Source organism: Notolabrus celidotus, chromosome 10 (genome assembly GCF_009762535.1).
Source record: "Notolabrus celidotus isolate fNotCel1 chromosome 10, fNotCel1.pri, whole genome shotgun sequence".
NCBI lineage: Eukaryota > Metazoa > Chordata > Actinopteri > Labriformes > Labridae > Notolabrus > Notolabrus celidotus.
The window spans coordinates 7,354,996-7,370,697 of record NC_048281.1 but is presented as its reverse complement, the minus strand read 5'-3'; the positions used below and the strand labels follow the sequence as shown (position 1 = coordinate 7,370,697).

General features: G+C 39.4%; 1 protein-coding gene across 1 annotated transcript in view; it reads right to left on the bottom strand.

Moving 5' to 3' along the window:
- Positions 1-784: 784 nt before the first annotated feature.
- slc4a3 (solute carrier family 4 member 3) overlaps positions 785-15,702 on the bottom strand; it is an 81,324-nt gene continuing 66,406 nt past the window's right edge. Inside the window, exons 14-23 of the mRNA XM_034693465.1 lie at positions 14,936-15,151; positions 14,695-14,843; positions 14,395-14,589; positions 14,119-14,310; positions 11,970-12,059; positions 11,713-11,879; positions 11,365-11,618; positions 10,216-10,385; positions 5,993-6,166; positions 785-4,370 (exon numbers count right to left, since the gene is read on the bottom strand). Coding sequence (XP_034549356.1) covers positions 4,293-4,370; positions 5,993-6,166; positions 10,216-10,385; positions 11,365-11,618; positions 11,713-11,879; positions 11,970-12,059; positions 14,119-14,310; positions 14,395-14,589; positions 14,695-14,843; positions 14,936-15,151 — 1,685 coding nt within the window. The 3' untranslated portion in view covers positions 785-4,292. The remainder of the gene's footprint in view (positions 4,371-5,992; positions 6,167-10,215; positions 10,386-11,364; positions 11,619-11,712; positions 11,880-11,969; positions 12,060-14,118; positions 14,311-14,394; positions 14,590-14,694; positions 14,844-14,935; positions 15,152-15,702) is intronic.

Sequence of the window (15,702 nt, the reverse complement as noted above, 5' to 3'; positions counted from 1 at the left end):
AGTGAGGTACGGATGGACCTGCATCAGTGTCTAGGACACAACTGACTTTTTTCATTACAAACATATACTGGTCTATTGACCATACAAAAACCTTCTTGCAGACCTGCATGCTGTTGATCACCTGTCTGATACCTACTCTGCATCAGCAGTTTCAGCTTTTAAAAAGGACTTACTCAGTCTTGTTGCTCCGTGATCTCCTTTTCCTTTATAGCTAATGAAGAAACATCAGTATACATTCTTGTCTGTTTCATAATCAGCTTAAAACACATCTGAAGAGCTTTACTGACAAACTGTTTACCAAGCATTAAACTACTTATTTTATTGTAATGCATTTTTAAAGGTCAGCAACTGAATCGTAAAATTTATCAGCTCACAAAGCTTATGAAATGCAGCCCACTATCAAGACTTTCAAACTGCCTGCCAACAACTTGAGACTCTCAGGGTCTGAACAAGTGACGCACAAACATCCAGCCATAAGTTCAAAATGAAGATAATTAAACTGAGTGACATGTCTGCTCTATTTAAATAGACTGTTTAAGTTTATGTGAAAGAAATATAAACTACCATGACGCAGAGTGAACTTAAAGACAGAGAGCAGAGGAGTCCTGTTTGTGGCTCACAGAGTGTTCCTCTGTGAGAGCCTTGTTGATAAGACAGTTCATGATAATCAAGTATCAGTCAAAATGTACACGTTTTTTAATATGGTTTTCAATATGCTTTTAGGACTTCCTTTAAATTTGACATTTTTTTGGCAGAAAATAAACAAATATATACAATAAAAAAATCATTGTTCAGACTATAATTTAATTCCTTGAAAAGGGAAGAAATCTCTATGACAAAGACAATCATTTCAGACATTCCTGCAGGGACACTCTGTGACATATTATTTAAAATAAATACAATGAAGATACAATAAAGTTAGATGAACATTTCCTTGTTTTTTTTAAGTTATCTGTCAGGGTTAAAGGTTGGCTCAAAATTAGTATTTCAGAGAGTTTGGTTACAACTGTGTGCATACATCTAACACATAATCTGTCTGTGTGCTTAAACCGTCAACATTCAGCTATCACTCAGTGGCTTTTGTCCTTAATGGAGCTCCATATGTTGGACTCAGCTTAGCTTAACGTGTCAAGCAAAACATGTGCCGGAAAATACACAAACTGAACATTTACATTCATTCATGTCATGAACACAGTGTGACCAAGTATAATAGAGAAACATATCTTTGCCCAAAGTTTGTCATTCAAGTCTTTGTGAACCCTGAAACATAAACACGTGGTTGAAAAGGTCCATTAATGGTGCAGCTGATTTTCTATGAAACTGCTCTACAGTGCTAATGAAAAGCACATTCAGTCACTCATTAACTTGAGGAGCTGCAGAATTAAATACAGACCGCAGCAGGTGCATGCTTCACATCAAAGTATATCTTCAAATGTAGGCTTACAGACAACAATGGAGGGAAAATAAAGGTTTTAATTTACAGTTTGAATTCCATGTGACTGCACTCCAGTAAACACATCATTCTCTTCACTTGACCTCCTTTTTTCCTTTGTCTGACACAAAAGCCTGAACTGTAAGCCATATATTTTTACATCGCAAGTGTTGGATTGCCTTGACCGCTTTATGTACACAAAGGAGACAACAAACTGAAAGGCTGGGAAGCAATATTTACAGATCAAAGGTCAGTTTCCCCTGAGACAGAATTCCTGCATGGCTCGTAATGTAGGGCATGGTCATGTAAAATGAGATATACTAATCTGTGTGGTCTGAGTAGAAAAACACTGCTACACTGCGGATCATTACGAGGATGTTCTGATTTTAAATGTTTTTCATTTCACGAGTCCTTTCCTTTTTAGCGCTTTCTTCAGTTGATTGTTTTTGCAGAAGTATTCATACTCATCAGGTAATTACAAAATAACTATGAATATATGAGTTTTTTTTGTCATTTTTACAACTATTTACAAAACTTCTCAGCTGTAACACTGTGTATTTGACTGATTCCAACATATATTTCTTTGCAGATACAGTGAAAAGTTGAACAGAAAGAAATACAATTCTGTAGGATAGAAGAAAAAATATTCAGATTTTTGCAGAAGCATAAAAAATAGTTAAAATCTAAATGTTCCTCCATCACCCTTGAACTTGATCAGAGCTCAAAAAGATGAGCAATCATTTCACTTCAGAGCATCAAGTCCAAGTGCCTCCTCTTCAATCTGCTATTTCTGTCCTTTTTATCTTGTTTGAGAAAGCTGACACACCATGTCCCAGAGTTGTCAGAGTAGATCTTTAACACCTTTCCTCATTGATTTTGTGCTTTCTGGCTTTCCTCTTGGGTCGACCATAAACTGTATAAAAGAGATGCACACAGCCGCTATGATGTCACTCCTCCCCACCCCTCTTTGAAGCTTTAAATTCGGCACCTTGCCTGTTGCAATCTTGTTGTTTTAAAACCAGAGGTGGTCGTGAGGTCATGAATAGTTTGGACATCTCTATCCTGTGGTATCAAGCTGTACTACTCTACACTAGATCGGATTTTACAACAATTTATGAATATAAAGTCATACTGTCAGTCCTAGCGAGGCAGACCAATAACTCAGCAGGACATTTTCTAGTGAGGTGATAAATCAAACCTGAAGTACGCTCCTTTTTTCATCTGCTTCTATGCACCTAGACTCAGAGTCGCCCCCTGCTGGCTATTAAACAGAACGCAGGTTTAAGGCACTTTCTTCACTTCTATCACTCTTGGAACTAAGAGGCTATGTCTGCTCCTTATTTACGCTCCTGGTGGCGTGTTAGTCTAAGAATCCAATCCACAGGCCTTCCACAGAACTATACACAACACAGGCCTCCAGTCAAATTATGTGTAATTCCTCTGTACAGTAACTGACAACTGGTGTTTTTGTGCAGCAGAAGTAGTGTTTCTGAAAAGTGTCACAGCTGAATGGTAATTAAAATTCTATAGTGGGCTCGAAAATATAGGAGGTGAAAACTAAATCTCTGGGCATTTCAAAACAACTCTGAACACAGATGGTACATTATAATTCCAAGCTCACAGTGGTACTGTACAATGCATCATTCATACATCCTGCCAACACTCAACTGTTCCCCAGCGTTTTCAGTGCTTGTGTGTTTGCTTAGTTTCTATGCTTTTCCACTCCAGTGTGTTATTATATTATTCATGACACGTGTGAAAAATGCACCACGCTATGGAAATAGTGCAGAGAGATGAAAGAAGGGGTGAATAATGACATTTTTTGTTTGAATGTCTCAACCTACACAATGTTCTTTTATTTTATACTTGTATAGCTAGAAGTATTTGGAGTCTAAACACCACTAAGATTCTGGTATTAAGTCCAAAGGTCACAAAATAAATAGGTACAACAAAGTAGAAAAATAAGGTTTAGACCATGTCAGCTATTTACTTACAGTATACATCCAAGGTAACAATGAGAGGGTAAGAGTACTGGTATGTTGGGCATTAAACACCTAACAAAGTACAGTAACACCCCATGAAGAGGCTTGCACAGTCTCTGGAGGGATTTTGGCTTCAAGGGGAGACTACATTCAGGGAGGAGGCTTTGTGCCAGGGAGCTCGGTTGGCAGCGGCAAAAGTGAACTTTTGCCCAGTCAAAGTGCTCATTACAAGAAGTCTGTACAGAAAGGAAAAGGACAATTTAACTCCTTGTTTGCACATCATTGCAACGGCAGTGGTACAAAGGAAATCAGGCAGCTGACTTACAGAGGCAGTAGAATTCAGGGCTTTGAGATTTAGGGTCAATTAGACAGAAATATTTTGACTTTTGAAGAAAATCTGCTTAAAATATGAGCTAATCGACCCTGGATCCCACCTTCAGGCAAGAACAATGGTTAAATTATTCCGCTTCCTGTAGTCATAAAGGTCCTCATCAACATTGCACTTTCGCCCACAACCTGCAGAGTAATTAAAGGGATATTTGGGATAAAGGATGGTAAAAATGTTCATATGGGGTAAGCTTATTCTGCTATAGTTGCATCGTCCTCAGGTTTTTTTTTTATGGCCTCTGACACAATGAGATCTTCAGGGGGGTAAAACACAACACACAGGGATCTAACATCAGGTGTGCTCTTTTAAAAAAACCTGGACTAAATGAGGGTAAAAGGTGATCATCCAGATATACATCCAGATTCTTTTATAAACACTGTTTCAGGAGCTCCTCCCACTCTGCAGAGAAACGCTGCAAAGAGGCTCGCTCTGACTGATCAGAGCCGTACGATGAAGGAGGACGTCCAATTGGCAAGGTCCAATTTAAAACTTAGACAAGCATGTGGATCTCGTTGTACTCGTCTCGTCCATCTTCATCAAAGTTAGGAGAGTCCTCGTCGCAATCCAGCTGAAAGAAAACAAACAAATCAAATTCAGGATTTTATTGTTCAGTCGACTACGCACACACATCCCTACTTCTAACTTTACTTTTTTTGTCACATATGAATCATAACTGTTAAATGAAAAATACTAGATTATTGGGAAGGCCTGTATTCAATGTCAGCAGGATGTTTGAGAAGAGGAGCTATAATGGTCACATTTCTTTATTCTTAAGGAGGCTGATTTATACTTATGCGTCGCCCCTAGGCCACAGGGGCTGAGGCGGACATGAGCACCACCTACTTGTGCGTCGATGTGTTGCCCGTGTCGCGCAGCAATTCTCCGACGAAACGCTTGAGGGCAGTGTGGTCTCTCTGATAGCTGGTCGCCTGCTTCTGGCCTCGCTATCATCTCATGTTTACTTTTCCACAGTGATTCAGAGCGTGTTATGTTAATCTACAGCTGATACATGTTGCTGTTTATCATACAGACATGATTACATGAAGAATAGAGAGGAAATTAAATATATGGTCGCTGAGCAGGGATCCCGGAAGTGCTGTAAATGCGGAAAATACAACGCCGCCAAGCCGACCAATCCCAGGGCTTGTGGTCCTTGTCGATGCAACGAGTAGTTACATTTCGGAGGAGGTGCACGTCAGCTATGTGCACCGGCCTCTGAGTAGGTACAGGAGCTGTGCGGACCTCCAGCGTAGGCTACGACGTCGATTCGACGCAGAAATATAAATCAGCCTTTAGTATGGAACTACAAAAGCTAGCAATGTTAGCTTAGCATAAGTATGCCTAGCAGCAACATTCAGTTCCTTAACTAACAAATTATATCAAATTTGCTGGATCCACAGAAAACTAAAGTGTGCAAACATTTCACTGTTGGACAGAGGTTAGAGTCTTACCAACTTGAGTATTACAGAAAGTAAAAGCAACACCAACCTTAAAAAATAGCAAAAACTTAAAGACATCTAGCCCAAGAATGACAAGATCCTGTAGCTCTGTTGTACTGTAGGTTGAGTGGATCACTTAAAGTGTTCCTGCACTTCATCTCAAGACTGCTGTTAAACATTTGATGGAACATTTCTACACTGAGGGGATAGACATGACGGAGGTCGAGTCAAGGACTTCTCTAACTCCACTTTCAGGTATGAAGTGAAGTAGTAAAGAAGCTCTGCAGAGCTTTGGGTTCATGAGACCTTTGGATGAACACAGAATGAATGGTGGTCAGGTCAGAACCAAGCTGTTTATCCTCCATCCTGAATAAATTGACATTTTGGAACGGCTGGGTTTTAATGTCACAGTGATGACATGTATGGGTTTGGGGGATCTAACCAAGAAAACAGGCAGTGCTGCCTCAGGATGGGCTGTGAAACCTTTTCTGGTTAAAACTCAGAGCAAAGAGAAATATTTGCATATCATATGAAAATAATTGGATGAGAAAACTGTCCAAGATCACAGGGGAGGAAATCATTTCAAGTTCATTTGTAGGATTTCTTTATGGATTGTTAGCAGATACATAAACATGCCAACTTCCATCCAGTGTTAAATTCACTGTGAAATAAGCATCCAGAGGCTGTTTGGGATCAGATTTTTGTGGCAGAGATCCAAACATTCCTGGACAGTGCCTGCAACCAAACTCACCGCCTGCAGCTCACGTTCCTCAAAAATCCTGGAGAGGATGAGGCGACGCAGCGGCACCGTCATGATGAGGACGAAGGGGAACGCCAGGGAGGCCTCAGTGGATTTCACTACCCACAGAGCCACAATGCATCCCAGCTGAAACAGGGTGAACATGTTCATACGCCATGTCTTCACCTGAAAAAACACATGTGGTGGTTATTTGAGAAGATGAAACAATATCCCTTTTACTTATACACACACACGCACAGACATATGGCATAAAGAGATACTCAAAGACATATTAAGATACACTGGACTGAACTGAATCCTGAAGTTTCCCTCCTTTGAAGAAAGTCCTGCATGTTTTTGGCTCCATCTAGTGGATAATCCTACACTTTTGAGAAAAATACAACAGAGGTTTTCTGTGTTTCAGCTCTATCCATAGAGCTTCATATCAAACATTATTTGACTTCAACTCTACAAATGAATGTGCAGATGCTCATTACTTACAAACTGAAAGCATCTTCACATACACTACCAGTCAAAAGTTTGGAAACACCTTCTCATCAGGGGTTTGTATTTATTTTAATTATTGTAAACACTGTAGATTCATACTGAAGACATCAAAACTATGAAAGAACATATATGGAATTATTTAATGAACAAAAAAGTGTTAAACAAAGCAGAATATGTTTTATATTTTAGATTCTGTAAAGTAGCCCTCTTTTTCCTTCATGACAGCTTTGCACACTCTTGGTATTCTCTCAGTCTGCTTCATGAAGTGGTCTCCTGGAATGGTTTCTAATTAACATGAGCCTTGTCAAGAGTTCATTTGTAGAATGACTTGCCTTCTTAATGTGTTTGAGACCATCAGTTGTGTTGTTCAGAGGTAGGGTTAGTCCACAGTGGATAGCCCTATTTGACTACTGTTGTAATCCAGATTATGGTAAAACCAGATTATTTCATAGTTTTGATGTCTTCAGTATTAATCTACAATGTTGAAAACAATTAAAACAAATAAAAACCATTGAATGAGAAGGTGTGTCCAAACGTGTGACTGGTAATGTATGTACAATATATTAACAAATGTGATGATTAATTTTATTCCATTTTTTGTCATTTCTTCATCAAATTCACATAAAAAAAAGGCCACATCTAAGATAAATGTTTATTTTATGGACTGATTAAACAGACAGGATGATTGCGCTGTGCAAACTAAAGAGAAAATGAATCTATCCATGAAGGTATCGATACTCAAAACAAGATCTAGCACCAGCTCTGGTAGAAACTTAAAGAGGTGAGGATCTATTTTGTTTTGTGGTTATAACACTTTCTGTCAGAGTAGAATGTGTCACATCGTTAGCCTCACCTCGTCTTGCCTAAGTCATATTTTACTCTACTCTCCTAACGCTACTGATTCACTGTGCCTGAGTGGCAAACTGAATCAGCCAATCAGAGTGTTTGTAACATTCATTACAATTACTCTCTGCATAAGTCGTCGATTTGACTAGGTGTAAAATACAAGATGGCAGAATCAGAGATACTTTATTTATCCGTGGGAGAAATCCAGTAAAGTACCAGTTACTGTCAATGAGGTGCGGGCAATGAAGCCAGTGCTACCAGGAGAGGCCCACCAGTACTATGACAACCTCCCTGATCCATAGATATTGTGACAATGCACACAGTTCCTAAGTGGGACTTAATAGCCTGGTTAAGGTAGGCAAGAGAAATGGATGGGAAACTGTAAGTAATGTAATGTAGATGTACTGTATGTAAGAGTAAACATGCCTGAGTCATGCCATATTTTCTGCAAGAGTTGCTGATGTCACTTTTATTTGTTATGTAATCCTTGTTGTGTCTTTTTTGAATTTATCTTAAAGTAAATGATACACCTGCATTATGATTCTGCTCATCTACTGATTGTTAGGGAGCTAACTCCTTTGCTCTTAGTCGATGTCATCCTCCCTTTTTCTCCTTTGTTCAAACATAAAAAAACTCTGTTCAAGTTTTCATTCAACGTGTGTATCGTAGTGTCTCCTGCTTGGTTAATCTGAATCCTTGTATGTTTTCATGTATTCTGTCAGTCTTGATGTTCAAACATTGCTGTTTGAAAGTCTTTTGATGTGAAGCAGAAGAAGACGAGGTTTGTTTTCTGTCCTTCAGATTTTTTCTAATAAAATTCTTTGGACGTTTTATCATCAAATGAAAGATTTGTTTTTAATGGTCAGTATAAACAACACACAGATCCTTTTGAACAGGCGTCCAATGGGAGTGATCCGAGACATGATCTTCAGTTCTTGTGCAGTGGAAAAATGTATTCATACGTTTACTCAGAGATAATATGTTGAATCTCTTTCACATGAAAAACTCTCTGAATGTTCCCAAAGAGAGTGTCTCTTGGCTGAGCCGTCTGAGTCAAACCAAAAACAAAAGAGGGAATTTCATAATCAAATCACAAAGTTTGGATCATTTTTCTTACATTAGATAAACTCACAGAACACTTTTATTGAGCTGAACAAAGAGGCTGAGTGGAGCCTCCCATCATTTACACTTGAAGCTTATTATGAAGAGGTCTCCATACAGCCAGAGTGAACAGAAGCAAAGTCTGCTTCAGTGTTTGTATCAGCACCTGACGACTAGCAGTAAGAGATAGAATCCTCTCTTTTGATATTAACAGTGGTGGACAGTAATAAAGTACATTTACTTGAGTACTGTACTTGAGTACATTTTTGAGTATCTGTACTTTACTTGAGTATTATTTTTGGGGGAACTTATTACTTTTACTCCACTACATTTGAAAGACAAATATCATACTTTTGACTCCACCACATTTTTATTAGTGCTCTAGATACTCACTACTTTATCTTTGAAGTCAGCTGATAAATTAAATTTTTTGAAATCAGATCCCGAAGACTGTAAACCATTTGTGTACTTCTGTTTGGTTTGTCTCAGTGGTGTAGCTGTACCTCGGTTGAGTGTAGATCAAATGCAGATCAAACGTTATTCAGATCAGTGCGTTCATTTAGTCCAGGTGATGATGGCTATGGCCAAGAAGGATGATGATTCTCTACTTGACCATGGTCATATTTTAAACCCACGTTTGAGGTTTTGAAATAAAGAATGATTGTTTGTATTGTTGTAAATCTCTGATCTGTATACCACACAATCTTCATCACAGCCTACAAAACATCACCATCTAACCTGAGACAGCATGTGGAGGTCTGTAGCTAACACACTTGTTTTATTCCAGATGAACATTGTAAACTTGTCTGTGCTTGTAGTAACTTAGTTTATATTTCAAGGTGTACTTTTTAGATATGAAATCATGTAAATCAGAATTTAGCAGAATGTTCACCCATGCATTCTTGGCTGCACTCATGCTTTGTGAAAATACATTTAGAGATATTTTAAAAAGTACTTTGAATACTTCAGTATTTTTAAAAGCAAGTACTCCAGGACTTTAACTCAAGTACTAATCTGACTGAACAACTTTCACTTGTGTTGGAGTAATATTTGACCAGGAGGATCTATACTTTGACTTCAGTAATGAATCTGTGTACTTTGTCCACCACTGGATATGAACCTCCTCCTGCCTCATCATCCAGCTTATGTACTCCCCAAAAAGACTCACAGCCATGCTTATGAAACATGCAGGATCTGCAGCGCCTGTTTGGACAACATGAAGTTTGCAGGAATCTGAATTTGCCAGCTGAAGAGCTCCAATGGAAACTTACTGTCCTGTGTCAACGCCAGGTTGTACTGATTATTCTCTCGTGTGTGTATTATGTGTGCAAGTGCGCCTTGAATTACAGACACAAAGCAGCAAGCTGGATAAACAAAGACTATAAGAGTAAACAATATCATAAGAATTTTCATGTTTTCAGAGGCTAAAGTCTTAAAACTCTGATGATCAGATAGAGAAACCTTACTGTGTTGATGTTAAACTGTTAAATAAACTCCATCCCTCCATGGAACTCTGGTGGAACAGAATTGACATTTGCTGGATGTAAAGGAGGTGAAGACTTACGCAGTAATAAGAGCCGGAGTAATGATCATGTAGCTTGTAGAGAGGAGTCTAAATAATCAGATAATTCTACCAAACCAAGCTCAAAACCAACACTGCAGACCAGAGGCTGCCTGAACTTTTGCTGCAGCTACCACTCAGCTGGGTTTGGCTTTTCTCATCTCACCACTAATAACAGAAGACGAGGGCATGTAAACATTCTTGTTGCTTATTGTGTTACCTTAGTGACGTAGATGTGGTCGGGGTGATGTTTGGCGGGTGTGACCATAAGTGTGATGCGTTCGTACAGTTGGATGCCCGTCAGAGAGGTGACCCCCATGTACAGGAAGATCCCGAAGAGCACAGCCAGAGGGATGAGGCCGAGCCAGTCTGTCATCACTATGGACATACCTGATGAGGAGGTTAAAGATGAGGTTTTAAATGATATCAGATAGTTTTCAGATACTGCAGAAAAATATACAACGGAGAGGGAGTCATTCCTCCAACATGGGAGCAGCCCTCATGATAAACAGGCTGTAATTACTGTTTATTTGAAACATATCCACTGTTCAGCTGACTTAGTTAAAACACTACTTGAGCTAATCCAAAAGGCCTTATTCCTGATCTGAACAGCATTTCAATCAAATAAAAGCTCAACAATCATGGTGAGTCATAATGGTTGTGTACCCAAACTGGATTAAACTATACTTAAGACGACTTTGGGAACCACCTTAATTGAAACAAGATATTCTGCTGGAAAAACAGCGCTCGCCAGTGGAGGAGAAAAATGTAGAAATGTCAGACATGCTGTTCAACTTCAGCTATTTTCATTTGGAAAAGTCACTGTCGATGGTTAACAGTGAGGGTCACTTAGATCAGAATTTGTAAACAGAATCTAAAATCAGTTTTTAAGCTCTTGGTATATTCGTGCTTCATGAATGCCCAGACATGCAGGAGCTGCAGAGGCGCCACTCTGCACCTTTGAACTCCTGTTTGTTTTTAGAGTCTAATTCAGGCATTATGATAATGAAAATATAAAACACAAAGCATATTATTAAGTAGAATAATTGCTGTAGAGTTGGTCCAGAGCACCGTCTCCTCTTTGTGAAGTCTGATCCAGATGTGCTGTCGTGTTAGTAATACGTTCTTGAAGTTGCTACACAAGGGAAGCATGTTTTCATCTTGCAAGAGGAAATAGTGTTCAGTGAGGAGAACATGATGGGCCTGGAAAAAGTAACACTACTTTAACTGTTCTGTTTTTTATCAAGTTGTTTTTCCCAAAGTAATAATTCCCTCCATGACATCTGTAGACTAATACAGTCTTGGCTCACACAGTGTGAATGATCGATCCCCAGTCCTGAAGGATTTCCATCTTTCTCCGTCATCTTACCAACAAGAACGGCCACGAGGAGCCCGGTCAGCCTCTGCTCTTTCACTTCCTGTATCATAGGCTTCTCTCCAGGCGCCGTGGCTTTGCTCATGACGGTGAGGGCGTTGACGTGGGTGACGGAGCGCACGGTGGCGGCGGTGAGCCACGGCAGGCCGAACAGAGGACAGATGGCACCGAGGATGACGATGAGAAGAAGATCCAGGTGGAAGCCTGAGCCTTTGACCAGCCGGCGCTCCTTCTTACTGACTATGAGTCTGACAGGTTGGAGTGAAATGGACACGTTAGGTAAGTTAGTGAGAAATAAAGCTATATGTTGCATCACTACTGAGGATCATTTAATGTACGTACGAAGTGATCTGAGTCTCCATGAAAATGAGGATGAAGACAAGAAGTGCAGGTACAACAGACGCTCCCATCATCCAGGTGGGAAACGGCTGCTTGTCCCCGAAGGGACTGATGAACCAACCGCGCTTATCAGGAGAGGTGACGGAGAAGCCTGATGGCACGTTGAGTTTCTGAAAGTAAACAGACATCATGTTTCAACATGAGGAAACATCAAAGCTGTCATAAGGATGATTGACCTAAAAATCTGACACTTCACTCACCTGTGTGTAAGTATCCGTGATGGCATAATCCAAAAATACTGACAGAAGAATTGAGATGGGGATGCCAAAGTCACCGATGATTCTCCTGACCTGGAGGTAGTGAGAAAACAAACCGTAACTGAATCTAATCAAAAGGAACACTTTACCAGAGTTCAGATAAAACCACAAAGAGAGGAAAACAAAGAGAAACACCTCTTACTGAACACTGAGTCACTATTTCTCTGAAACTACCCTGGCCTGGACAGTACATGTCAAATAAAACATATATATGCAAGGACGATATAAGGAGCTGATAGATATTTGACTATTTCTAATACACATACACTACCAGTCAAAAGTTTGGACACACCTTCTCAGTCAATGTTTTTTATTTATTTTAATTATTTTCAACATTGTAGATTAATACTGAAGACATCAAGACTATGAAATAATCTGATTTTGCCATAATCTGGATTACAACAGTAGTCAAATAGGGCTATCCATTGTGTACTAACCCTACCTCTGAACAACACAACTGATGATCTCAAACACATTAAGAAGGCAAGTCATTCTACAAATGAACTCTTGACAAGGCTCATGTTAATTAGAAACCATTCCAGGAGACCACTTCATGAAGCAGACTGAGAGAATACCAAGAGTGTGCAAAGCTGTCATGAAGGAAAAAGGGGGCTACTTTACAGAATCTACAATATAAAACATATTCTGCTTTGTTTAACACTTTTTTGTTCATTAAATAATTCCATATATGTTCTTTCATTGTTTGGATGTCTTTGGTATTAATCTACAATGTTTCAAATGATTAAAATAAATACAAACCCTTGAATGAGAAGGTGTTTCCAAACTTTTGACTGGTAGTCTAGATAAATATTGGAATATTTCTAATCACATGCATGCATAAAAATAGTAAACATGATTTGTCATTATTTAAAGTGAAAGCATAACCTTGTATTTAATGTAAATGTTACCACAGCTGTAGTTGTGACATAATGTGATATACATAATGTACAATGCAACAAACAACAAAAGCCATTTTTGTGTAGGCTTGTGTTATCTGTATGAGCTTTTTAAATCAAGTAAATTCAGAGGAAACCTGCAGAGTGTATGTGCTCAAGAGCATGGGTTCCCTAACTTTTCAGTCCGGGACCCAGAAAATACAGGTACCAAAGACTCACGACCCCCACTGTCCCTGGATGTAATTAAAATGTTGCTTAATACTTAATTTAGCTGATCTGATGAAATTAGCCAAGCTTCATACACATGTTGCTGTTTCCTAAACCTGCTGCTACTGATGTTTTTTTGTTATATTTACAACAATGGGTAAAATATGCAACTTTCAATTACTTAAAGCTGCTGTGAGGAACTTTTGATTTATATCAATTTTGGCACCCCATTGTGGACAAAGTGATACCTCTTATTTCTTGTTCTGTACATGCAAAAGTAGTGTTTTCAACAAAAACCTCACCCTGCTGTCTTTTAACAGACAGATGTATCACTCAATGTGATTATTTGCCATGAAAACAGCTAAAAAAGGGAGTTTCTAAAGCCAAATGTCAATCATGTGGTCTGACACCTACCCCCTCTGAGTGGTTTAAGGTATTAAAATGACAACAGAGAAGGCATAAGTGTTGTTGTTTATGGTTTTGTTTGCTTTTGAAGGTCATAAAGAGGCATCAGTGTTGGTTTCAGTCTGTTTCTCAGCTGGTGAAAAACTCCTCATAGTGCCTTTAAAAAAATAAAAATAAAAATCTGGAAGATATCTCGCCCCCTTTAGTGTCACGCAACCCCCACTTAGGGAACCCCTGCTCAAGAGGACAACTTTATTTTGAAAGGGTCTATTCCTTTGTTTATTTCATGAGTATTTGTATAAGGATGTAAGTGCTGGCTGTAATGAGCCAAGAAATTAAATAATGTTGGAACAGAGGATGACTGAAAGTTGGTGTAAATGTGAGTATTGAGAAAAGTACTCAGATAGGAAATACATCCAACCAGTTTGTTAAAACCGAGGGTAAAACATATGGAATGTTGGTCAGGACCACACCATGCCATCATGTCTTTGTTGACATTAACTCTCCATAATAATAATAATAATAATAATAATTCTCCATCGTCTGAATCCAACAAGCTAAAGAGACCCAGTGAAGCGGTTTACCTTGCCTCCTAAAAACCGACTGTTTCTAAATTTCCTGAGGAAGAAAGCAATAAAGAAAGTTCCCATCATGAGGACCAGAGACAGGAGAGCAGTGTTGGGCTGGTTGAAGACAGGGCCTTCATAGTCTCTGAGCCCAGTGGCTGGAGTAGAGTCAGTGGGATATATGGCCATCAGTGGATGTTCCTGAAACACCTAGACACAGACAGAGGAAGGATTCAGTTCAGCTCTTGGACGCGTCTTATCAAGCTTAGTGTGGTAGTTGGTTATAAAAGTTACCTTGATGAGCTTTGAAAAAGTCTCATATATGAAGATAAGGGAGATGAGGAAAGCAAAGATCTCCTGGGTGAAGGGTGAGATGTAGCGGACCATGAAGCTTCCCTCTGCCGCTACAAGCACCAGGACGATGAAGATGAGCCAGAAACCGATCCACACCCGACCAGTCAGGTACTCAAATTCATGAGCCTGACAGAACTGGGTGGAAAGACACCGACATGATGACAAGATGTAAAAAAGCTTTCACAAAAGGGCATTATCCGACAGCTACTGATTCAAAAGATCCGTGTTTGGATAAAGTACCTTGTAATACGCTTCTTCAAACACCAACAAAGGTCCTGAGAAGCCGATGATGAGGAGAGGCTGACCACCGAGCAGCGAGAAAATAACTCCAAGGGCAGCAGTGGACACAATGAGCTCTGTGACTCCCATCATGCCTTCTGTTTTCTCTCCTGCATGTGCAAACAGCAGAAACACATTTTTCAATCACTATTATGAAATGAACATGAAAGTCATACTCTTCTGTGATGAAGCTTCTGTTTACCCAGCAGGCCTCCAAAGGTAATTGTCGGCGACAGTGCAGCAAAGTAGATGAAGATGACGGCGGCGACGCACTGCATGTCCATAGCATCTTTAAGGTCGCTGACATACTGAGGATAGCGGTGACGGATGTCGTGGATCAGGCCTCCGAAAGGGATCCCTGAGCGCTTCAAAGGGTCCACCTCCTGGTCTCCCTCCTCCTCCTCTTCTGGACTCACCTCTGGAGAGTTTGGTACAGAGTTCATTACATACCATAATGGTAAATGTCATATTAACAAAACACTATTCAAGTCCAGCATAGTGTTAAAGCAGGAATGTAAACATCTGGATGGCCTTGGGAACTTCAACCTGAGCCTCACTGCTGATAAATAATACGCTGCAGAAAGTAGTCCCCAACAAAAGCACTGTACTCCTGTTTGAGTGTTATTATATGAACACAGTAGAGCCTAGATGTTTGAGGATAGCACTTACAACTTACTCTCAAATATGACACGATCTAAGACCTTTTTAAATGATTCTCTTCTTGGAAAGCCTGGGCAACACAGTGAGAAACTTTGTACATTTTATATATATATATATATTTAGTAATTTTAATGTACAATGCTAGAAATATAAAGCACCTCTATTATCTGGACCACAAAGTCCTGAGTTCCCTCAACTAGACTCAAACAAAAAGGTGATATATCCTTACATCCATACCCAAAACTATGATGTTTTTTTCCCTGCATATCAAAATAAAACTTACAAACAACAAAACAGTTCAAAGAAACA